Source organism: Taudactylus pleione, unplaced genomic scaffold (genome assembly GCF_031769625.1).
Source record: "Taudactylus pleione unplaced genomic scaffold, aTauple2 ptg000386l, whole genome shotgun sequence".
NCBI classification, from domain to species: domain Eukaryota; kingdom Metazoa; phylum Chordata; class Amphibia; order Anura; family Myobatrachidae; genus Taudactylus; species Taudactylus pleione.
In genome coordinates this window covers 16515452-16541890 of record NW_028284787.1, presented here as the reverse complement: position 1 = coordinate 16541890, position 26439 = coordinate 16515452, and the positions used below count along the sequence as shown (strand labels likewise).

At 41.2% G+C, this 26439-nt stretch overlaps 1 protein-coding gene across 1 annotated transcript in view; it reads left to right on the top strand.

The window, feature by feature from the left end:
* GALNT1 (polypeptide N-acetylgalactosaminyltransferase 1) overlaps window positions 1–26439 on the top strand; it is a 338886-nt gene that overhangs the window by 254802 nt on the left and 57645 nt on the right. The window contains exon 6 of the mRNA XM_088445731.1: window positions 18685–18855. Coding sequence (XP_088301857.1) covers window positions 18685–18855 — 171 coding nt within the window. The remainder of the gene's footprint in view (window positions 1–18684; window positions 18856–26439) is intronic.

Genomic DNA, 26439 nt, shown 5'->3' with positions numbered 1-26439 from the left:
GGTTTTCCATGAATAACTATTACTAAGCAATAATTCTCATGCCATCCACTGCTATTATATATTGATAAGTTTTGTGATCCTGATGCAGAGAAGCATCCTTGTAGTAATATGCTCCTGCTACCGTGCTTCTCACGCATGGTATACTTACTATGACGTACTATATAGTATTGGACTTGCAACAAACATATGGGAATTATAGTATTGTTAAAATCTGGTAAGTAAATTAAAAGATTGACTTGCTATTAGAAAATCCTCACAAGGCTGGAGATGTCTGCACAAAGATTAACTATTTTACTGAAAACTGAAAAATGCTGCTTTCATTATTACAAGTATTCAATTTGTGTGCTGTGGAAGCTCAAAGTTCACATAGATGAAATAAATTGTCCTAACAAAAGACCCTAATACAAAATAACATTGGTCATACTGTGAATCTGAAGGAAAGCTGTGAAAATTTAAGACAAAAGAGCATTCTAAGAAAATTGAAGATAAAGTTTTAGATATGCAGAAGGTAATAAAGGCTGCAAAATAATATCCATGTGCTTTTGCATCTCAGTAAGCAATGTTGGATCAATTGTGAGCAAATGGGAGCTGCATCATACCACCCAGGCATTACCTAGATAAGGCCGTTCATCTAAGCAATGGAACAGAGCAGGATGGAGACTTTTTGAGGAATATATTTAAATATTTTATTAAAATAAATATATTTAGGGAGTGTTTTGCACCTTCCCCAAATGTCCATAGGCTCCCATTATAAAATAACTACTCTCAATTGGCAGTAGACCTTCCCGGTGCTCATAAATCCTAATAACTGTAACCCCCACACCCGTTAGCGGTAGAATAAAATCCCTGTTTATAAACCATCCCCACCCCCCCTCCTCCTACCTTGTGAAAACTGTATTTTTTTTATTATTTTATCCCCACCCCCACCAGTGTCATATTGCTTTATATTATCACCCCTCCACTGATACTAGATTCACCTGGGGGTTACCCCCACCCCAATGGGCAATTACGTTCAGAGCCTGTGTCAGAAAGGACTGATGATCACTGCTCCCTGCTGCAGCTGATCTCTGCACTTGCAGGGATCAGCCAAATATTGCTTGGGGGGGAACACATTGATCACACGGCATTTTGGGGTGCAGTTCTGGTTACAGACCGCCGCATCACTGCATGGGAGGGTCCGGGGAGTCGGTGGAGATCCGTTGTGCTTGTGCAGAATAGATTTCCTCTTCTAAAGCCAGGACGCACAGCCGGGCATCGCGGCCGCATGTGATTCCACTTTGCAAGCTGAAGCACTTCCGGCTGCAGTCACATCACAAGCAACGTCGCCAGTTAAGTGTTTCATTTAGCACCTGTGCCACATTGTAGCTGTATTCAATGTCACTTAGTGTCCTAGGCAGAGGGGATTATTTTCTTTTTTCAAAATGGAGTCACTATACAGTTGCAGATCAAGCACCATGTCTGTGTGTATAAATCCTGCATATCCTGCCTTAAACAGCAGGGCGAAACAAATCTAAAGACAAATGCAAAGTTCATCTGGATAGTAGGAGTGACACAAAATGGCATCATGAATACTCTAAACCAGAGGTTCCTGAACTGTGTGCAGTGGCACTGTGGGGTTTCTCAGGGCACTTGCAGGGTTGCATCGGATTGGTGGTCCAGTACCAAAAAAAAGGATTTTTAGTCAGTGTGTTTGGCAGCCATTAGCACTGGTTTTTCCTATAAAAAATATGTGGACAAAAAGAAGCGCAGCCATGTCACCCACCACACAACCCAACCTAAGGATGACATATAAGCACAATTTACTTTTATTTAATTTTTGCTGATTTTCTCAATAAGAAACTTTTGGCCCAGGGGTGCCGTGGAAAAAATGCTGATCCTCTAGGGCATAATGATTGGAAAGAGTTTGAGAACCACTTCTCTAAACAGTACAGACTCATTAGGATGTGTTTATCTAAATACACTTCTTAGAATGGATATTATAGTTAAGTTGTACACAACGTATTTATGAATGATCTGCTGTGCTGAATATGAAACTTTTGTGTAGTGTTTAATGTCTACTTGATACTATGACTATGGTGTCTAGTTACTAAGCAGTGTTAGGAGACAAAGTGAAAAGTGATAAGTCTGTGATAAGTGCCAGCCAATCAGCTCCCAACTGTCATTTTTCAAACAGCCTGAGAGTTGAAAGTTGGGAGCTGATTGGCTGGCACTTATCACAGACTTATCACTTTTCACTTTGTCTCCTAACACTGCTTAGTAACTAGACCCCTATATATTTAAAATGTATGTGTTTGGTGAGAATAGGTAAACTTAATTGTAGTCTTACCTGTGCTGAAAACTTCTTTTGCATACTATTTATTGATTTTGAGCCAAATATAGTGAAATTTCTCCTATAGTCCTTAACATAAGACTACTGTATACTACAAATATGTTCATGTTTTATTTAAAGCCTGAAAATATTGCTTGTTCTTGGCAGACTGACTTTCCTGAAGCCGGAATCAATAAGACGAGGTTAAAACTGCACATCATCTTGTTCATAATATTATTGGTTTATTTATATTTTTTACATTAAGTGTTTTATCAAACTTCGTTTAAAGATTTTGTCCTGCTGATAGGAATTACAACTAAAACCACACCTTATATCCATTATAGCAGCCAATAGGAAGCTATCATTCATTCCCAAGAAATAGTGTGGATGATGCTGATTTAGAATTGAGTTATGGAAATATTAAGTAGTCTGAATAATAAGTGTTTGCTGTACCTCTCATTGTTTTGGACACATGCAAAGGAAAAAAGGCGATGTTGCCGAAAACACCCAGTTAGATGCTTTATTTTTATTTTTTTTAACTGCTTTAAGCAAAATGTCATATTGAGACTGGTTACTATGGAAAGCGCCATTTATTCCATTTTGGCAGCACCACCTTTTTAATCTTAGATTTATAAATGTCCTCCGATTTATGTTTTACCTTTGTTATTGTTGTGTACGGTGTTTATCTTAAGTAAATGCTAAGATAGACAGACAAGAATGCAATGGTGTAGTCGGCTATTCCCAAGGCTGTAGTGGTGCATGCTTTGCATGTGTTGACATCCTGAGCATCTTTTTATCAAGTAGCTCGACCAGCAAATCAAGTCCTAGCAAGCACCTTTTATCTCCAATGTGTCTAATGTGAAGCTCTTGTAACACACTTGGCTTTAATTTGGCCAAAATTATGATTCTCATTCCCCACATGATGCACCCAGTATCATTGGTTGCTATGCTGGTAACACTGGAAAGCTATAATTATTGAGGGCCTATTCATCATTTTTGTGCAACTGCATGCACTTGATCCAGTGTTGCATGTATGCCGATAACCTTTTATGTCATTGCTGCATTATCAGGAAGGCTTTCATCTTGAGTAAGTGTAAATATATCAAGAGTACATAGCCTTTTTTGAGGATGGCACTAATGTCAGTGTGCAATAGCAAGACTCACTTAAACTCAGCATCATAGCTGTGATCTTCTGAAAATAAAGCCTAATGTTATATGCATGCTGCTACACTAACTGGAATGCCTTGATTAAAGCTGGAAATCAGTTGTTGCTGGTCCATTATGAGCGTGAACCTCGTACCATACAAGCACTAATTACAAATTTTTATGCCCAAATGAAATTCAATGCTTCTTTTAACTTTTGGCCCATAATACAACATGCATTTTACAATTCTCTTGATGTAAAAGATTGAAAAGCTGTTGAGCACTTACTCCTGTCTGCCATTATTATGTGACCATGACAATTTGCTCTCTATAAGAGCCGGTGTAATGGATGGAGCACCACCGCCATGCCAGGCAAGAATTTGTTGTAATAGTTGGCAAATCCTAGAATAGGATAAATTTTGATGCTGTGGAGATTTTTTTTGTCAATGCATGAATATTTTGTTGACCTTTTTATGGAGTCCCTGAGCATGATTCATGTCCCCTCAAAATAACCCTCATCAATGTTTATTTATAAGGCACCCGAAATTCTGCAGCGCTGCAAACAAGCAATAATTAAGTCAGTAAATCAATATAGAAGATACATGAACTTACAAGTCCTTTGAGAACTGTTGTGCCTCAAGAAAGGACGTGTGTAAATTCTGTAGGTGCAATTCTACAGTCTTATTTAGGGAAACTGAACTGTTGTTCAGCAGTTAAGCATGGGTGGAGCCGGGACCTGCTTTTCTGCATGAGCCAATGCCCAAATGAATGAAAGACACTTGGACAAAGTAAGCATTAAAGTTATGGTTGTGCTACTAATATTGGAAACCAGATAGTCAAGAACATTTTCTTAAAACAATGTGGATATTTTATTAAATAGAAATATATAAATATGTAGATGTTATAACAGCATTGGCATCTGAATGAGTCTACTAACCTTGTCTAAAAAGAAGATTCACTCAACATATAGACTGAACAACTGAACCAATAATTATACCCTCTTAAACAATGAAGGATACATGGCCAGTTCAGCCCTGTTAAAGAAGACATTAGAATAGAAAGGAGTTATAGAAAGAAAGAGGAACAAGATTGGGACATGCAAGAAACCCAAAGAAAAGAAAGCAACTATATTTTATAACACAATATTCAGACAAATCAGCAATAAGATGATTAACAATCACTGGCACATCATAAAGAAGGATGAATTTCTAGGCCCTCAATTTAGGACCACTCCAGCCATAGTCTACAGGAAGGCACCTAACATCAACAAAAAGATAATCAAAAATCACATCAGAGATCTCTCCACATCCAAACAAACATTATTAAAGGGAACAGTAACAAAAAACTGGGATTATACCTGTGGATGATGCATCAGGTGCAAGAAACTCAGTACATTAAGCACCAAGGCCACCACAGAGTTTAGCTCCATGTCTAACCAAGAAAAAATGAGAATGAAAGGCTTCATTACTTGTGGTACAGAGATTGTCATCTAAATGATTACATTCCCATGCAAGAAGCAATATATAGGATGAACCTCTCATGGACAGAATTGGGGAACACCGAAGAAATAAACATAAGAGACTGGGAGACAGTCTCTCCAGTCACTATAAGCATAGACGCAAATCTAACAATACCGGCCTTGTTCTTTGGCAATGCCTGGTAATCTATCAAATTTGAGAGGAGACATCGACAAATAGTTAAACAAGAAATCAACTGGATCTAGTTGATGAAAACACTCATGCCTTTTAAGCTGGGTACACACCTAACAGATATATCTGCAGATGATGGTTCTGTGTGCAGCACAGCTGACGCAATATGTCTGTGAACAACATCGTTCACAAACACATCGATGGTACACACTGGCTGACGGGCGCTCGATATGTTGGCCGATCATTTGATTGCCCAATATATTTGCCAGTGTGTTCCCAGCATTAGACTCTATCCTGATTTTGAAGTTCAAACCGTAATTACGTGATCAATTTAAACTGTACCTCTGCCCTAGTCCATATCATTATCACTGCTTCAAGAAGATCATAGATTTTGTTTAACATCCCATATCATACCAAAACCAAACTGGACTGATTTTCATATTTCAACTCCACCATCAATATCTAGTGATATGTGTCACTTAGAACATCCATTCTTCTTCACATACATTTGCTACCATTCCACAAACCTACAACTTTTATATATATTTGCAGATCTATTATCATATTTTTAGATTACTAATTTCCACTATACAATGTACTTTTCAATCCATCGATTATTAACCAAAAAAACGTCCTCCTCTGTGATAATACAGCATTCTAGCCATGCTGGTCAATACCAGTATCTCCGTGTAATGAACAGACGTATTACACAGCTCATTTAAGTTCAGATGTAAACACACAAGAAGGAAACCCACCCATATATGTGACCAACAAATGGATATTCACATAATCATAATTAGAACAGCCAAAACACCGTATGATATTTCAACCAGTTAACCACACAACTTTAAGGTACAGCAAGAAAACGGCAAGATATACGAGTGTGGAACTCATTTTAATATCCATAAAAGCGGGTAACCATTTACAGTCAAGACACTTTGAAATTTTAATTCTGACCTCTTATTATTGGTCATCCCAATCAAGGGTAATGTATAAAAAGACAACAATTACTGAGAGCTTGTCATCCATGAGGAAACCACCAGGAGGTGAAGAAACTTGTTGAATACATGTTTAGAAGGGGATGTAGTCAGGATGCCGGCACGGGACTGAAAATAGGCGTCTGAATACCAACACCTATCATTAGCCCCAAGCCGAAATCCTGACACCCGGCATACCGAGCATAGGTAAGCCGGGTGCTAGGAGATCTTAGCTGCGCGTGGGGGGGGGAAGGTGGGGGGCTGGGGGGGAAGGTTATAGGTTTGTGTCTCCCAGGGGGACTTAGGGTTAGGCAGGTTAAGGTTAGGCACCCCCCCGGGAGGGTTAGGTTTTGGGTGCGGGGAGGGGGGGTTAGGTTTAGGCAAGGAAGGGCGGTTAGGGTTAGGCACCACTAAGGGAGGGTTAGGGTACTTACTTACCCTAGTTGGGATCTTCATCTGCCGGCCTTCCGCGTTGGGATTTCATCAGCTCTTCCACAGTCACAGCCTGACAGCCCCTTTAAGCTGACCCGACTTTAAGCTGTGAATTGGTACGTGTGCACTCTGGCACTGTCGAGTACCGGTGATCCCTAATGGCATATCTCCCCCTACCCACTTCCCCCAACACCTGGGAGAACTTTACTTTCAGTATCGGATGGAGAAGGATGCAGGCAACACCAGAAAATGGCTGTGTAATATGGTAAGATCTGCCTTCCTTACTTTCAAGCTGGGACCACCCACATAGACTCAAGAGGCAGTGACAGGGTCACATGGGATACGATGGGACAGCAGTTGAACACCCAGCTTCAGGTTGACATTTTGCTATATTTGTAATTGGAGATTTTTTCATGACTGCCATACTCTTCGACCATTATCTTCATTTTAACATTTAGATTTATTTGTCTTGATTTTTTCTTAGTTCTACCTAGTTATTAACTATCTATATGGGCTTGCCCAGGCTGTATCTTATCTGATACATAATACTGTAAAAGGTTTTTTTTTTTCCCACCATCCGTGTATCTTGGTTTCAAACTGCACCACATTCATATACATTGACAGTCATATTGTTGTGCATTTCAACAATTCATTAATCCACTACGTTAACAACATATTCTTCATCCATTCACACACAGGTCAATTACCCACTACAGTTATTTTCGTTATAACCTAATGGTTGGACCCCCTCTGTTAAAGCAGCTCCCACAACATTGGGGTATCTGGAATAGAGCACTAGTAGTGGACCTACAGTGTGTTCCCTACATATAAGAATAATCCTGATCATATTGGAGAAACGGGCGAAATACAAAAAGACTGGAACCTGTGTGTGCATTTAATGATAGCGATATTGAAATGGATGATGGTTCCTAAAGTACATGCAGCCATAGCTAGCATATCTGGTCGAACTGTACTTTAACCAGAAAATGGGGTACCCCCTAGGCACTCTTTTTTTTTTTTTCTCTGAAAGATTGGTGGTCTGGCTTTTGCCATTGCTTCAGTTTCCAAAGCATCCATATTATGTAAAGAGACCCTTCAGATGGATGTTCGGGATAAAGTAAACAGACAATATTTTTTACTAAAAAGTAGATGCAATGATACAGAAAACTCCTGTTTGAAAGCTGTCAATTTACCTGAGGTATGGAAGATTCCTCCTCAACGAGCAGTTTAAAAATGAAAGAAACTTTACACCTGTAAAACAGTACAACACACAGAATTTTCTTTTGCTAAGCAAATATTCGAGTTTCTGCGCTAATGATATTCGGAGTTTGGTATGGAAGTGAAAAGAAACACATTCAAATGTATATAAAAATAAATATTTGCAATTTAATAATGCATACAATACCAACCGACTGCAATATCAATATATAGTATACAGTATTTAAATATATAAATGATTTAAAAAAAAAAAAAAAAAAAATCATACTCCATTGCTGCACAAGTGAAAGAATATATATTCTATATCGAGTTCTGTCCCACTTGTGGCTGCAAGCTACAAAGTCTGCACGTGAATATCAAAGTGGTATAATGTCCATACCTATATTAAGAAATTGTTACCGGTTTACTCTGGCATGGATCATGTCCACCTCCAGGTAAATGGACAATGAATAATTGTAAAAGTTCCGTCCTCTGTATAGTTCAATAGAAACAGCAGCCTGTGCTGTTAAGGGAACAACACCCTCTCTCGATTACCAGGCTTAGCAATCTCAGTCCAACTCGAGTGCTGTGGGGGAGAAATCACAGGTATATGATTTTATTATTTGCTGTTTAAATAGTGTATACTATATATTGATATTGCACCCCGTTGCTATTGTATGTATTAAATTGTGCATATTTATTTTTATATACATTTGGATACGTGTCTTTTCTCTTCCATACCAGACTCTGAATATCATTAGCGCAGAAACTAATATTTGTTTAGTGCATTTTTTTATGTAGAAAATTTAGTGTGCATCCACAAGCACATTGAGTATCTTCTGCTGTTAATTAGTGATAATATCTTACTTGCTAATCAAATGTAATATTTTATAATTAGTGCCTGAATTTTGATCGTCTTTTTAGAATTTTCCTTTGACTTCCAAGCAGCCTTTTTGGTTCTTCAAGCTTGAAAATTAGATGTAAAGTCATATTTAACTACAGTGACTATTCTCAGGAGCAGCTCCCTTCTAACACCAATAGGGTCAGTATTTCACAATATTCACACACAGTCAGGCCCTCATTCAGAGGCGGTCGGAGGATGCAAGCGGTCGCTCAGAAACTGGGCGGCTGTTTGCATCCTGACCGGCCGCCTCTGTTTCGGTCGTTAGGCTGTGGGTTTACACCCACAGCTCTAACGACCGCTAGGGTGATGGTCGCGATGGTCATAGACCATCGCGACCATCGGGGCTTACGACGAGACCCTAGGGTAGGGTCTCACTTGTCGTAAGCCCCGGAGAGCTTCTGGCTCTGTCAGAGCCGGAAGCTCTCCACTGACATCACTAGTGATGTCAGTGGGGCCTCCCCCAAACGGCATGGGAACGCCTCCGTTTGGGCTGCCACCCCCCTTGCCCGCCTTGCAAACGGGGCGAGCTGTCAATCAACATCGACAGCTCGCCCCCTTTGGAAATAGACCCGCTACGACCGGCGCTGTCGGTTGTAGCGGGTCTCACGCATGCGCACGAAGGAGCCGGCTCCCTCGTGCGCATGCGCACTTTGACAAACATCGAGGCGGCCGTGCGGTCGTAGACCGTACGGCCGCCTCTGAATGAAGCCCTCAGTCTCTGAAAGTTCAGTGGGTGCTGAAGATTTTAAATCTACCGGTATCCAAAAGGAAATGTATTTGTACAGCCTAGAACCCCAACATACTCAGCAGAAGTAGATGCTCTGCAAAACAGCCTACCAGAAATTATCAAGCCAAAAGCTACTTCCCCAGTACCATTAGATCTTTACGGCAAAGGATTCTATGCCAGACTATTCATTGTCCTTATCCCACTCTTCTGGATCTCAGTAGATTCAAAAGATTTGTCATTGCTAAACGGTTTTGTATGAAATCAGTATCCCCATAGGTCTTTAGGATGTTAATTTTAATATCCCTGTTTCTGCTCAACACAGAAAATTCCTGGGATTCTGCATTCTAGGGTAACCCTTCCAGTGCACTTGTCTGCATTGTGTCATAGAAATATCTCCAGGAACCTTACAAAGAAACTAATAACACTGATAGCAAGAATAAGAAAAGAAGGTTTTCAAACTGTGCCCTCACGTGTGTAATGCTGGCCATACACGGGACGATTGATCACATGATTTGGGCAGTTTCTACAGGTTTGACAAACCAATCATTTGAAAGTAGTTGTATTTTGAGTCTTCTGCGACCCGGATGCGCGTCCCCGCCGTCATCTAGTTGGATCGCTGATCAGATGCTTTTGCGGAGAGATCTCAACTGATCGTGTAGGAATAGACACACATTATGTGATGTGATTGATCAAATCGTACGGTCTTATGTGAAATAGGTGCATTTTAAATACAAATCGTCCTGTATCTGAAGGGAAGAGTTTTCAAGGGAAATCGTACAACTGTTCTTACCAACTTTTGAATCTCACCGTGTATGGCCACCTTAACAGCCTTGTAGAGATAAGCACAGCCAATAAAACAATTAAGTAAAAAAAAAAAAAAAAAAATCACCAGGGTTAGTTTCTGCAGTCACATGGATGGATTGTGAAGATATACAAAGTCAGCTCTTTACTTCACAAATAATGAGTTTTCTGGGAGTTATGATACAACTATTCAAAACAAATTAACCTTCACCTCAAGGCTCAATGCATAGCACATCAAGTACAGACTCCACAATATATAAGACAAAATGCATAAAATTATTGAGAATGTTCTCTTCCACGACAGTATTTACCTGCCAAAATGACACTTGCACAATCTACGTTTAGAACTACTTAGATTGTGAGATCAGCAAAATACTTCTCTGGATCACAATATCAAGTTATCAAGAAGCACCAAAGAAAATCTGATCTGGTGGCAGCAACTAGTAACAAAAACACAGGGATCTATGTACTAAGCCTTGGAGAGAGCTAAAGCAGATAGGAGCTGATTGGTTGGTACTTTATTTCTAACTGCTATTTTCAAAAATAGCCTGCAAAGGGCGTTAAGAGCTGATTTGTTGGTACTTTATCTCCATCCACTTTATTTCTATCCAAGGCTTAGTACATATACCCCACAATGAGGTATCTGTTAGATCCACACACTCTAATCTACAGTTTATTGGAAAACATGTCAGAACAATCTCCTATAACAGAACTTTTGTGACCTTCCTTCATAAATCATCAATGGAGCACCAGAAGAAAATAAATGATGAAGGAAATAATTCTATTGGAATTTTGGGCAGGAACAAAACAGTCACTTTCAATATTCCTTACCGTATTCAAAGAAAATATAGTAGCAGGATGATCTCTCATTCAAGTATTCTTTCCACTACCGATAACAAGATTTTGTCTTTCACAAGTGGACATAAAGGTAGCGGATCAAAATGCACAAGTATCAAGATTCTTAACTCACAGCATCAAGGGAGCAGAATAAGTAGATGTACTGCCATTCCCATGGAGGGTTTAACTAGCTTATGAATGTCCTACATTTCCTGTCCTCTCTTGCATGCTGAGAAAGATAAAAAAGAAGTAATCGATATGTTTCCATTTTTAAGTAGAATCTGGTTGGTTGCTATGGGCAACATCTTCACCTCTAAAAAAAACTCACTTTAGTAAATATACTTTTATGTGTAGAAATGGACAGACAAGCCAAGTCTGGCAAGGTGTTTGAGGCAGGATCCTACTGAGATTGAGGGGGAATAAAAATATTTTTGGGGGTCAATTTCAAAAACATGTTTTTTGCCTAATTAGTCATTGGGGGGGGGTCCAAAGGTTTCTGAATCAATTCCCAACATTTGTACCCCAAAATATGGATTTTGCACTTCTTTTCTCCTGCTTTTTGCTGGAGAATCTTTTTTTCCCTGCTTTTGCCCATGGAGTTTTCTCCTAGGCGAAAACATCCTGGAATTGAATAGGAGCAATACTTCAGAAACAGGCTAAAACCGCGCATTGGCAAAAACTTTTCGCAGATCGCAGTTTTTCGCCTCTAATTGAATACGGGCCTTAGCCGCAAGCGGATGTGACAAACCGCTTCAGTAGACTGCACTGAGTAATTTCATATGACACTGATATATTTGTGTGCAACTGAGTCTCAGTCTGTATATGAAGTGCTACGCTGCAGTGGCCGCAGCTTTTTTTCACACCAGGTTCCGTTGTGCTTAGTAGTATACAGACTACGATGCAGACGGATATACATGTGTCGCATATCAAATTTATCAGTGCAACTGAGATGCACTTTCGGGCAAATGACGCTCTGCACAAGCCGACTCACACAAGATACGGTGGATTGCTTGCAATTCGAGACACCTGGTGCAAGTAAGCCACCGGGTTCTCACACAGAACCCAGTGGCTTCCTCGCCTCAGATGTCTCAAATTGAGGCTAGTTGTACAATTATTTTAATTGATTATTTTTCATTGTTTTGGGGTTTTTTGTGTTTTCTGATACAGAGGACATGTCACACAGAAACTAAAACAATATTTCTCTAATTTAATAGAAATTTGTAGTATACTTTTTCTTTTAGTTCTATTATTTGGTTTTACTCCTCTTTCTAGTACTTTATTAAAATTCACTGTCATGCTTTCCCTGGCATATTTGTTATTCAATATGCATTATATATGTTTACACAGCTAGCACACATCTGTAGTTTCCAGTTCATTACTTCCTACAGAGAGTACAGCTATTGCTCAGTAACATCAACTGTGCTCCGGCAGCATGGAAGTATAATAGAGAAGTAACACATGAGGTGTTTCTCCATTCCTTACTACATATAAAAATGAGGAAGCTCTGTCTGCTGATTTTTTTTTTTTTTCCTGTGTGTTTTATGCAGTATTTGTTGTCTGATGTCACTTAAATCAGACACCAAATACTTCTGTACTTTTAGTATGTGTCTGATTTAAAATAAAATTTGCAAAGAACCGTCATCCTTTATATAGGTCTTAAAATAAATGGAAGAACATGCCAAAAATATCATAGTTGCCTTCTCGCCCAGAATGTCTGGGAGACTAGAATTCCGGGTAGCTCTGCCAGGCTCTTGAGCATATATATACCAGAATTTTGGATCTGCTCACTTCCCATCTCCGGGTCTTGACTCTATTGTACCCCTTTCACATCGCAAACACAGGTCGGACCCGGGTTTTGAACCCGGGTCAGGGCCTTTCACATCTCCATAATAACCCGGGTTATTCCTGGGTTATTGCAGATTTGGTGCCTTTTAACTCAACCCGGGTTGCCCATGTTAAAACAGTGTGATGTCATTTTTAAAGGATTTTATTGGCTCACAATTATGATGACGTTTTCAGTAAAGAAAAGGCGGGGCTGGGGAATGCATGCAGTGCAGATGACTGTCACAGGTCTGCTTAATGCAGTATGGCCAAATGCATTGGCACACAGTTCAAAGAACTTCCAGTCCATGCGGGCAGCACCACTGCGATTTCTATTGTGGTCATTCACCTTATGAAATTGCTTCTTCAGTGCCTTCAGCTTATTGATGACCTGCTATTGGCTCCTGATGAATCCAGATGCAGCCAACATTTTGCTGATGTTGCGATAAGTTATTGCATCCTTTACAGTGCCAGTTATCTGTTTACATATTTCTTCCTCATGCCTGATCCGCAGCAACTCCATTACTTCTTCTTCACTCCAGTTTGCCATGATTCCTCGAAAGTGAAAGTAAAGTGCAGTATAGTACACTGTGCTGTCTGTGTATAGCTTATTAATAGCTGCCTTTTCCCCAAAGTGTGCAGTGCAGGACAGTAATGTAAATACAGAGACACGTGCTCTGTGTGCAGGCTGGTCAGCTGACTGGAAAAAGCCAATCAGCACTATTTTCTCAGACTCGGGTTGAATATCCCGGGTCTGTACCATTTAAGAGCCAAATAACCCGGGTCCGACCCGGGTTGAAATTCCGGGTTGGTCGACCAGGGTTATTCATTTTGGTGCTTTTTAAAATCACATCGACCCGGGAATAACCCCGGTTATTTTGGCGATGTGAAAGGGGCATTGGTGTCACAGCCGAACAATGACACTTTAGAAAAACATTGGCAATTATTAAATATATGGTTCATCCGTGGTGCATTAAGAGCAGAAAAAAACTTTAGCGGAATATGATGAGTTAACTTATTTACCTGTGAGTGGGAAAGTGATGAGCTTGGTAATATTTGTGTGGAGGGTCAAGTATACCAAAGTAATATTACACCTCTTTACTGCAACAGAGGTGCAAGTGGAATTTTTATAGGTCCAACTCTTCACCTTTTATTCAGAACGGTACAAACAGAAATCCTCTAGTTGGATTTAACAGGGTGGTCAAGTAAATGGCTCCGGGAACTCCATCCTGGCTCTATTCACATTGCATTGAATTGAATACCCCCATATAGCAGTAGCAAGGTTTAAATACACCTAACAAGTTGTTAATAACTGTGTATTCAATCATTAGTAACAGTCCAACACTATAGTGTAATCCTGTTGACAACTTCTGCACTTTTTTTTTTTAGTACATCTACAATGCCAAACTTATGATATACAGCACATCTGTATTAAACAGAAATAATGCACTTGTTATTCAAGTCACCACCTCATCCAGCAAAAAGCTGCGTCCACTTTACTCTGGAATGCATCACCTGTCATCTATTAGTAAATTCAACAGTCTCAATTATAGACTTCCATGCAGTCCAGAAGTGACACATACAGTATATGTCTCATTCTGTATATCTACAAGCCGGAAACTGGCCAAGGAAGAAACTAAAAATTATGTAAATCGACAGTGCATTCTACAGGGGGTTGAGACACTATTGTGTCTGGCAAGAATTGTCCATGGTAACAGACAAGCGACACTGGCTCAAATCACACCACTTTCAATGCAGGAAGTACCAGACGCATCCCCAACAGGTTAGTGCAGCGTTCTTTACCTTCCATTGGATATGGTAGCAGTAGACCCACCAGAGTGACCCTGTTAACACTAAGACACCGGACACAGCACATCACATGGGCTTGTGACTTCGCTAATTGGACCCTGAAGGACTGGCAACATGTGGCGTGGTAAGATGAGTCATGGTTCCAGTTGTTTCTGGCAGATGGTAGTGTTCGGGGTGTGGCGCAGATCCCATGAGGCCCCAGTTAACAAGGCACTGTGCAGGCTGGTGATGATTCCATAACAGTGTGGGTTGTGTTCACGTTGCCTGGGTTGGGACCGCTGGTCGGTCTGAACACGTTTTTTTTACACTAACCGATATGTTACATTGCTTGATGACTATTTGTAACCCTTCATGGAGTTCATGTGCCATCATAACGATGTAATATTCCATCAGGATAATGGACCATGTTATCTGTCCCAAGTTTGGTAGAATTGGTTCGAGGAGCATTCTAGATAGTTCAGATGAATGGTGTGGCCATCGTGTTTGGCCGACATGAACTCTATCGAGCATTTATGGGACATGGTGAAGAGGTCCATTCGCACCCGCGATTATGCACCTACAATTATCGGGGAGCTGTGGGAAGTTATCCAGATGGCATTGCTCAATATCTCTCCAGAGGTCTTCTGTCCTCTTGTGGAATCGATGCCACATCGAGTTGCTGCACTTCACTTGGTTAGAGGGGGTCAACACGATACTACTCATCTATCCCATGACTTTTAATGACAATGACACCCCCCTATCAAATGGGGTCACAGCATGACTTCAAAAAATCCTGTTTTAACTACAGGTAAGAGATTTGTTTGATAACACACCCAAATTGGTGAATTGAAATTTATAATCATGCATTCAAATATCCTTAAATGACAATATAATCTTCGTATCAAAGGTTAAAATAAGATACTCATCTGAAAACTTGCCTTTCAGTTTATTCTCAGCTGGAAATGAATACAAGTATCTATATGTATGGTGTCTATAAAGTGTTATGTAGTGGTTTGGCTGTACTTGGATACAGGTTGAGTCTCCCATATCCAAATATTCCGAAATACGGAATATTCCGAAATACGGAATAATTTTGGCATGACTGAGATAATGAAACCTTTGATTTTTGATGGTTTAATGTACACAAACTTTGTCTAAGGGACAAATTATTAAAAATACAGTATAAAATAACCTTCAGGCTGTGTGTATAAGGTGTATATGAAACATAAATGAATTTCATGTATGTACACAAACTTTGCTTAAACCACAAAATTATTAAAAATATTGTATAAAATGACCTGCAGGCTGTGAGTATAAGGTATATATAACACATAAATGCATTCTGTGTGTATATTGGGATCCTATTCCCAAGATATTTAATTATGAAATGCAAATATTCCAAAATACGGAATATTCCGTTATCCAAAATACCCCTGGTCCCAAGCATTTTGGATATGGGAGACTCAACCTGTATATGCACTAGTTACTAATTTTATTTGTAAGTTTTTACTGCTATTACTTTCCTTCTTGCAGCACAAAAAAAACACTCTAATCTCATATTGTACGTCGTAAACAGTCCCACGTTATCAAGTTGAATGCTAACATAACTTATATGCACTTCAAATTGTGTTTAATTTGAAAACACCATTCACTATCTTTTTTCATGCAGTCAATGCTATGTATTTTTTCTTTTTATATTCCTGGAATACCCATTGAGGACTGACTACTAAACAATTATGCCAAGCTAATTGAAGATTCTTCACAAAGCACAGTGTCAGGAGTACACCCACAACATATTACCTTTGTGTCTGTGAAAATATTGCTCAGGTGGTGTTGTCCACCAAAGGCCTAATGGGGCATGTTCAAGTGAGAAGCACATTTGCATGGACGCTTGCTATAAGTAATCTCCATGTCCATTGCAACATTTCTTAAATTCTTAATCTGGCCCACTACTAACACAAAAGACACATGTACAGAGTTCTCTTGCTATAGTTAAAAATAAAAAAAAGCCTGTTGTCTGTGTGGTGAGGACTGAGCTACAAGCCGCGTGCTGGATAGAGCCGGGGATCTTTTAAAACCACCTAGACCATTAGGTGTCAGGGTAATTGGGACTTTTTCATTGGTAACTTTGTACCTCAGTATAATGCCAAATATACCTAATGTAAATTATTTGCAAATAAAACTTGAATCTGAGACCTTTGTTCCCCACACTTTTAATAAATCTTTTTTCTCATGTTGACCTCTTCCAATGGACTTTCTGATCGATAGTCTTGGAGACTTTTTATTTTTTTCTGTTTGGATTATAATATATCGTGCAAAAAAAAAATTTCCATTTAATAGAGCGGTGAAATATGTTTTCCATAAGGTGTTATTCACATTAATTGTACTCCAACCCCTGTTGACTAAATGTTTAAGAATGAGACCCAGCACTTGTCAGCATAGAGCTGGTCACCTGTAAAAGAGTGTTTAGTTCTGGAGTAACAGTAGTTGAAGATTGTTTGGTTCTGATGGGAAGAAGAAAACCCCTTATTTTTAAAATGTATTTAGATTATTATACAATGTATTGGGTATGTGTTTTTTGTCTCATTCAAAGTATCATAATTACTGCTAGCTTTTTGCCGGCATTGGAAGAAATACCTGTGAAAATGGGCTCTTTCATCCCATCTATCACATTAAAATAATTTTTCTACAAGACATGATTTCTCATTTTTACACTGCTCCGCTTAATGAGACTAACAGGGGTATTCAATATGGGTGCGATAACATCGTTTTTGCGTTAATATCGGAGGTATGACGTCATTATCGCAGGTTTTACTTTTACACCGTATTCAATTTCAAAGACTTATCGCAGTTTTGAAAAGTCTTTGATAAAAAACGGGGATAACTTTTCACCATTGAATAGGTGTCGAAAAAAAGTGCAGAATTGGGGTTTAGGGGTGCAGGCTTAGAAAAAATAGCCTGCACCCCTGGGAATGACATTTAAAAAAGAACTATGTCAAAAAAAGTTTAAAAAAAAATAAATAGGGACACCCCAAAAAATGTATTTAAAAATTGGGGTGAAAAAAAAAATGGGAGAAAATTGTTTAACAATAGGGAAATAGGTTCAGGGCTATTCTGCAAGTATGCGGCAGGTGTTTTCTAGAATAGATTTATAGCGGCAGGTGCACAAATGCTGAATTTTTAAAAAATTACTTTAGGGACTTAAAAATATGCTAGTACCCATTTTCATGTACCCCAAATTTGATGGGACCACTTAAAAAAAAATGAAAAAAATAACCTAAGTGCTCTTCTGCATCACTTATTCAATGTCGGGAAAAAAACAGCTATTTAAATCCCTGACTTTCAATTAAAGGCTAAAACGGGGGTACCCATAGTGATCCCCCATGTTTTTACTACTTTAGGTGGGTCATACCATTTTTTTTAAGGAAAAATTCGTAACTTTACGCAAAATCAACTTCGGAGTTTCCTGTTTTAGTTAATTTTATATTGAATACGGGTATAAGCGGGAGCGCGCACCATACTTTAACGCAGGTAAAACTCCGATATGAAACGTTAACTTCGACAGTGAAGTTAACGTTTCATATTGAATACCCCTCTAAGTGGTGCACCTTTTCAGTACTTCAGTGGGAATACCTTTTATTCTAACCTCTACATGTGCAAATGTGCTGCAGAATCCTATGCACCATGGTAGAAATATAGGTGCATTTACCACAGACTGAGGCATACAGCTGGTCCAAAAGTTGTATTTGCACTCTAGAGCTACAGTATTTTGTTATGAAACAGACCTCTCTTACTGTATTAGCTTTAGTTTCACAAAAGTTGGAGTAAAACTACAACTATTTAGTCTGCATTTACACACTGATTGAATTCTCTTTCAGAAATTCAAATATTGTAAAATAACTAAATATCTGCATTTATAATTCATTAGTTGCTTTGTGGAAAATGAAAATAATGTATTTTACAGTCAATGCATTTCTTAAAGAGCTGTTTTGCATTTTTGAAAGTATTTTCAAATTGTTTCAGAATAATTTGTTTATATAACAGTAAGGTGCCTATGCCTGAACCCTTTATTAATGCAGTTTTGTTTCATCTTTACAAAGGAGGACAGTGGTGTGCCCCATAATTGATGTTATTAGCGATGATACCTTTGAGTACATGGCTGGTTCTGACATGACCTATGGTGGGTTCAACTGGAAATTGAACTTCAGGTGGTACCCTGTTCCCCAGCGTGAAATGGATCGCAGAAGGGGAGATCGAACTCTTCCTGTGAGGTGACTGACTTAACGTGTTGCTTTTAATTCATCTTTCATTGAGTACTGTGTCTCAGGTAGTTTGCTTAGGTGTTATGATTGTGCCTCCAGTTATTGGTTTAGAGATTAATCACGATGCACTTGACAAGAGGTTAACATCATTGACAGTGATTTATCTTTACACAGCCACAATAATGCTAGCTGATAGGTTTTCAAGCTGTATGATTCCTTTCACGAGATCCATGGCACCGAACTAGAAGATATAAATAATTGTTATTGTTAGGCAACAAGGAATTAAACCTTATTTGTGTGTCTACGTGAAGCAAAGCACTTTACATTTATAATATTTGACACCTTTAATTTATTCAAATACTTTACATGGCCAAAAGTATGGGGACACCCAAACATCACAGGCATATGTGCTTGTTGAACATATCATTCCAAAGCCATAGTCATTAATGTGGAGTTGGTCTCGCCATTGCTGCTATAACAGCCTCCATTCTTTTGGGAAAACATACCGTGAGATTTTGGAACATGACTTTGAGGATTTGGACCATTCAGCTAAAAGAGCATTAGAGAGGTCGGGTACTGATGTAGAGTGATAATGCCTGGCTTACAATCAGCATTCAAATTAATTACAAAGTTCTTCAAAGGTTTGAGATAAGGGCTTTGTGTTACCAGTCAAGAGTGTTAGTTCGTTTCATCCATAGCATATGGACAAAACGCGTTGACGCTCTATCATTTGTTACTTGGTTTAACAAACGAAGGGGTTTATATGAATTAACTAGCTTTGACACTAAACAGAACAGAAGCTGAGTAGTCCTAGTTAAATAAAGCCACAACTCCTGCAGTGTGAAAGACTTGGTCAATCCATTTGTGCATACTGCTATATTTATACCTCACTGTGAGCTATACCTTTTATTAGCAACTTTGCTTCACTGTCTGGCTGGACACACATTGATGCTATTGAGAATGTCATCTACTTGTGGAACACTTCAGTGTCAGTAACCATCACTTGGGATCAAACATTACAATGAGAATAACTAAGGAGGATCCTGTATTAAGGTATCTTTGGAACTTTTTATATGCTGATGCATTTCAGCAGCTGAATTCCATAGTGACCATACTGACTGACTGCTGTTTCCTACCACTTACTAAGCCACTTAATTAATGATTGCTCTTTTGATTGCCATTTAAGGGTAGAATAGTCTATATATTGACACTTGTGCACTAAGGTCATGTGCTGGTGAGCTTCAAATCTCAGAGGTTTGTCCCCCTCTGTAACTAGAAATGCAAAGAAAAGAATATCCCAGAATTACCTGTGTTGATTGAACTCAACCCTTAAATGTGTATCAGGAAATTTTAAACTTATGTGTTCAATACAAGATTATTTTTACTTCTTCAAAAAGAAGGTCAATATGCAACAGATTGTGATGTATGATATAAAAATCAAATAATAAATGATAGGGATGTACAATAAATAATACAATAATGGATGTTTTTACATCTTCAGGTTGAGTAATTTAGTTTTGTTGGTAAAATCTGACCTGGACACTAGTGCAATGGAAATTCCCTTCCTTTGTTGTTTTCCTGTGTGTTACATACTGATAATCAGTATGTAGTTTCTGATATTCGCTAACTGCCAGGTTCTTGAACCATTTGCTGCAGATGTTAGATCTTCTATCTAATCAGTGCCAGGATTCCTAGTTATTTGTATTACAAAGATTTTTTTTGTTTTCCATTGCATCGGAATCTGATGTCAGTATGCTTTACACCATTCCAGCCAACGTTTGGCATTGTACATAATGAACTGAGGCTTGTGTGCATCTGCTTGGCCAAGGAAACCCGATCTGTGAATTTCAGCACTCTGTCCTGTTCTGTGAGTTTGCATGGGCTATTGCTTCATGCTGGTATTGCTCTAAAAGTACACAAAAATAAATACAGGTGCTCAACTCCAAATTGACTGTATATAAATAAATAAATTTTTGCACTGAACAGAGGGTTTTGGCAAAATTTTGGCCAAGGTTATGGGCCTACCCACCACATCCGGGTAACCTCTGTCGGGTTGGTTCCTAACATACTAGTGTTCAAATCCAGAGCGCAGGACACCCCCCAAACTAGCCCAGCTAAGCCACCCCAAGAAACTGCTCTAATAAGAAAGGTGAAGTGTAAAAGAAATAGTTAAGAGCAGCCGCAGCTGCATAAAAAGAATAAAAAGAAAAAAGTGAAATACATATATAAAAAACAGACAGTGAAGCATTAAAATGTGTTTTATTCTTTTTATGCAGCTGCGGCTGCTCTTAACTATTTCTTTTACACTTCACCTTTCTTATTAGAGCGGTGTCTTGGGGTGGCTTGGCTGGGCTAGTTTGGGGGTGTCCTGCGCTCTGGATTTAAATCCTAGTATGTTAGGGACCTAACCGACAGAGGTTACCCGGATGTGGTGGGTAGGCCCATAACCTTGGCCAAGATAATGCCAAAAACCTCTATTCAGTGCAAAAATTTATTTATCATGTACAATCAGTTAATTTGGAGTCGAGCACCTGTATTTCTTTTTGTGTATATATCTATTGTCTCCACAGGTAGCACCTCCAATAATATATATATATATATATATATATATTATATATATAGATATATATATATATATATATATATATTCCATAGACAAAAAACCTTAAGGTTTCATATGTCCCATTAAGGCTGCTTTGACATGATCTGAAAATTCACAAAACCTACTGATTTTCTGCCACTCAAACTTCAATAAGCAATGACGCCTTAATGGATGTGTTCCTTGCGCAATACAGATATGGTATGCCATCACACCCTGTGATTAACTGCAGATTCAGCACTCTCACATAATGAGATTGCGGTCACTCACAAAATGGTGGAGCTGCTAATTCACATAATTGTGTGCTCTTTGGAATACGCCATTTTTGAAAAGGAAATGCTTGGTTCTCACCATTGAATTCAATGGTGAGAACCACTTATTGGCTGAGAGGCGGAAGGCTCGCTTTTCTCAGCCAATGAGTGCTCTGCCCCGGGATTTCTGTACTGAAAGGCCGGGCGGAGCTGTCATTCGGGTAGTAGTGTTCTAAAGTTCGTCAGTCCGGGTATTATGCGTTTTTTTATTTTGCCAAGACCCTGGATTGTGTGCAGAGGACCTGATCCACACATAGGAGGAGGTGAGTATGAATTTTTTTTTTTTTTTTTTTACAGGTAATCCATAGGATAATCTACTGGAGAAGAGGACAGATGGTTACATGGATACATAGATGAGTATGTGAGAGTGTGTGTGTATGTATGTTTTAATAAAATTATACTTTTCTACGGTGTGTTGTGTTTTTTTTTTTTTTATATTGCTTTTGCTGTGGAACTAAAAGTACCAGTAAGCCCGTAATGCTCCGCATGCTGATACTTGTACCAGCATGTGGGGGAGGCTTGCTGGGAACTGTAGTTTCAAAGCAAAAGCCAATATTTATATTTTCAAATGCACCACACTTTACATAATCAACCCGGCACCCACCGCCCAGGGGTGCCGGGGATATCGGCCTGGGGTGCCCTGAGGAGGGGGACCCCTTTATTGGGGTGTCTCCAACTTCCCAGGGATCCCCGGCCTGGGCTGACTAGCGGTCAGGGGTGATGCTGCAGCTGGGGGGCCCGGTGAAAGGGCTCCCCTGGCTGTGGCATCACCCCCCCCGCTAGAAAGAGTCCGGTGCTGGTTCTGGTAAATACAGCGGGACCCTATGCATTTTTTCCCCCTGTATTTCCAGAACCAGGACCGGCTCAGAGCCCAGTGCTGGTTGCGCTAATTATGGGGGACCCCTACGTCATTTGTCCCCCGTATTTTAGCAACCAGGACAAGTTCTAAAAGACTGGTGCTGGTTGTGCTTAATACAGGGGACTCCTATGTCATTTGTCCCCTGTATTTAGCACAACCAGTAATGGGGCTCCAAAGCCCGCTGCTGGTTGTTTTTTCGGGGGTGGGGCCACGCCATTTTTTTTTGTTTTCAAACACAGGCAGCCAGTCCTAGTTGTGCTTAAATGCAGGGGACAAATTACATAGGGGTCCCCCGTATTTAAGCCCAACCAGCACTGGGCTAGTTGCCAAAATATGGGGGACAAATGACGTAGGGGTCCCATGTAAGTTGTGCAACCAGCACTGGGCTCTGATCCGGTCCTGGTTCTGGAAATACAGGGAAAAAAATGAGTAGGGTCCCCCTGTATTCTCCAGGACCAGCACCGGACTATTTCTAATGAGGGGCTGATGCCACAGCCAGGGGAGCCCCCCCAGACGCAGCATCAACCCTGACCGCTAGTCAGTCCAAGCAGGGGATCCCTGAGGAGCTGAGGACCCCCCAATCAAAAGGGTCCCCCTCCTCAGGGCAACCCAGGCCTAGGCTGATAGCTTGGGGCTATCCCCAGCACCCCTGGGTGATGGGTGCCAGGTTGATTATGTGATGTGGTACATTTTAAATAATATTTACTTTTGCAGGTGAACTGTAGGTCCCAGCATGCCTCTCTGCATGCTGGTACTTGGAAAACCACAAGTACCAGCATGCTGGGCATTAGGGCCCACTGCCACCTGTAGTCCACCCGTAAAAAAAAAAATATTAAAATAACAGAACACACTTTAATATTGCAATATTTTATATTACAGGTCTTCACCTGGGGACGGCGGCCTTTAAGCTCTTTGCGTGGCTGTCACCACCCCAGGGCTTAGGCCTCTTCGCCTGGCAGGCGCCAACCCACCAGGGCTTCGGCAACTTCGCCTGGTGGGCGCCAACCCACCAGGGCTTCGGCTTCTTCACCTGGCGGGTGCCAACCCGCCTGGGCTTTGGTGTATTCGCCTGGCGGGCACCAAGTGAGAGGCAGCCTGTAATAGCTCTTTTTCGTGGCTGCCGCCCACTAGGACTTCTGGCGTTTTTGCCTGGCAGATGCCAACCCACCAGGGCTTCGGCATCTTCGCCTGGCGGGCACCAACCAGCCAGATCTTCGGTGTCTTCGCCTAGTGGGCGCCAACCCGCCAGGGCTTCGACATCTTCATCTAGTGGGCGGCAGCCTGTGTCAGCTCTTTTTCGTGGCTGCCTCCCACTAGGACTTCCGGTGTTTCTCACCTGGCGGATGCCAACCCGCCAGGGCTTTGGCGTTTACGCCTAGCGGACGCCCACCTGCCAGGGCTTCTGGCGTCTTCACCTGGGGGGTGGCTGCCACCTCCCCAGGGCTTCTGTGGTCCTCTTCAGGTGTCGCCGCCTCCAATGACGTCACGAGTCGTGATTGGCTCGCAACGGCCATCTTTGAAAATAAAAGATTGCCACTGTGAGCCAATCACGGCTCGCGACGTCATCGGCGGCAGCACCCTGTAGGGGTGGTATAACTCAGGGTAGGGGCGAATTTAGACTTGTTTTATTAGGTAGCTATTGTGCCAGGGTACATGCTTTTGGGGTTCAGGTAAATTAGAAAGTTACAGTTTCTAAACTATTACCTCAGAATGCGCCATTGAATAGACAGGACTTTTCAACTTGAGTAGGAGCCTCCAGCAGGTGTAATCACTGTGGCTTCACTTGGGTGCACAAAGATGGCCGTCATTTGTGGGCTTCAGTGGTGATGGGCTCGGGGGAAGAAAGCTGGCGTTAGCTGCAGTGGGACCCGGGGGAAAGGAGTGGTGGGTGGCAAGCGTTAGCTGCAGCCAGGACCCCGGGACGGTAGCGGGCCTTAGCAGCAGTGGTGCGGGCGGCAGTGGGGCAGGCGTTAGGACCCGGGGGAGGTAGCAGCACACAGATGCAGGCTCAGATCTGGAAAATCCATGTTACCTGCTTCTGTGTTTAAAAAAGAAAAATGTTGGGACCTGCCCCCCAAAAAAGGCTTTGGAGACCCAGAACTGGTTGTGCTAAATACAGGGGACAAACAATGTAGGGGTCCCCCGTATTAAGCACAAGCAGCACCAGGCTTTTCAGAACCAGTCCTGGTTGCCAAAATACAAGGGACAAATGACGTAAGGGTCCCCCGTATTCAGCGCAACCAGCACTGGGCTCTGAGCCGGTCCTGGTTCTAGAAATACAGGGGGAAAAAATGCATAGGGTCCCGCTGTATTTACCAGAACCAGCACCGGACTCTTTCTAGCAGGGGGGTGATGCCACAGCCAGGGGAGCCCTCTTACCGGCCCTCCAGCCGAAGCATCACCCCTGACCACTAGTCAGCCCAGGCCGGGAATCCCTGGAGAGCTGGGGACCCCCCAATAAAGGGGTCCCCCTCTCCACGGCACCTCAGGCTGATAGCCTAGGGCTATACTCAGCATCTCTGGACAGTGGGTGCCAGGATGATTATGTAAAGTGTAGTGCATAGGAAAGAATTTAAATATTGTCTCTTGCTGTGGGACTACAGTTCCCAGCAAGCCTCCCCCACATGTTGATACTTGGAGAACCATAAGTAACAGCATGTGGGGCATTACGGACCTGCTGGTACCTGTAGTTCCACAGCAAAAGAAATATAATAAAAACACACAACACAAACCGTAGAAATGTAAAATGCTGATACTTGGAGAAACACAAGTTCCAGCATGCGGGGGAGACTTGCTTTGAACTGTAGTTCCACAGCAAAAGACAATATTCAAACTTTACTTGCACCACTGACGCCTTAATGGACGTGTTCCTTGCGTAATACAGATATGGTATGCCATGACACCATGTGCTTAACTGCATATTCAGCACTCTCACAGTGAGATTGCTGTCGCTCACTAAATGGTGTAGCTGGTAATTCACAAATTTGTGTGCTCATTGGAATACACACATGCAGTCTATTAAACTGAGGTCTGAGCAGAACATACAGCTGTGCAGATGAGCTAAGAGTATGGTGGATGGGGGAACAGGGGCAGAACTATGGGAGACAATGGAGGCGCCTGCCGTCAGGTGCCAGCACTGAAGGGGCATCTCCTCCATTGCCCATAATATATTCCCCCCCCGGCTTAAAGCTATTTTATATTACTGTTTTTGTCCTTATGTTATACATAGATATATATAGATATGCACAATATATATTTTCCCTTTTTTTTAGGGGGGCACCAAATTAAAACTTGCCTCCGGGCATCTGGGATGAACTTAAGCTACTGTGGGGGAGGAGACATAGCTGTGTGGATGGGGCAGACAGAATGGCGTGTAGAGGGGAAGATTAGGCAGTACAGATGGGGCAAACCAAAGTGATGCAGATTGGTGCAAAATGGTGCACAGGAGGGGTAAATAGGGTGGAACAGTTTGGGGAACAGAGCGGCATGAATAGGGGTTAGAGTGGCATGGATGCGGGAAGACAGAGCAGCGCAGATGGGTAAAGCCAGATTGGTGTGCATGAGAAATGCAGACTAGCACAATGGGAGAACACAACAGAAGGGATTGGGGAAGACAGATTGGTGCAAATGGGTGGGAAAACAGAGTGGTATGGGTGGGAGGAGAAAGACAGAGTGGCACGGTCGGGAGGGACAGAGTGGTGGGGGTCAAGGCAGTGGTGCAGATGGAAGGAAACAGTGGCACAGATGCAGGAAGACAGGGCGATGCACATGGGGAAAGACAAATTGGTGTGGATCAGGGCATGCAGACTAGCACAATTGGGAGA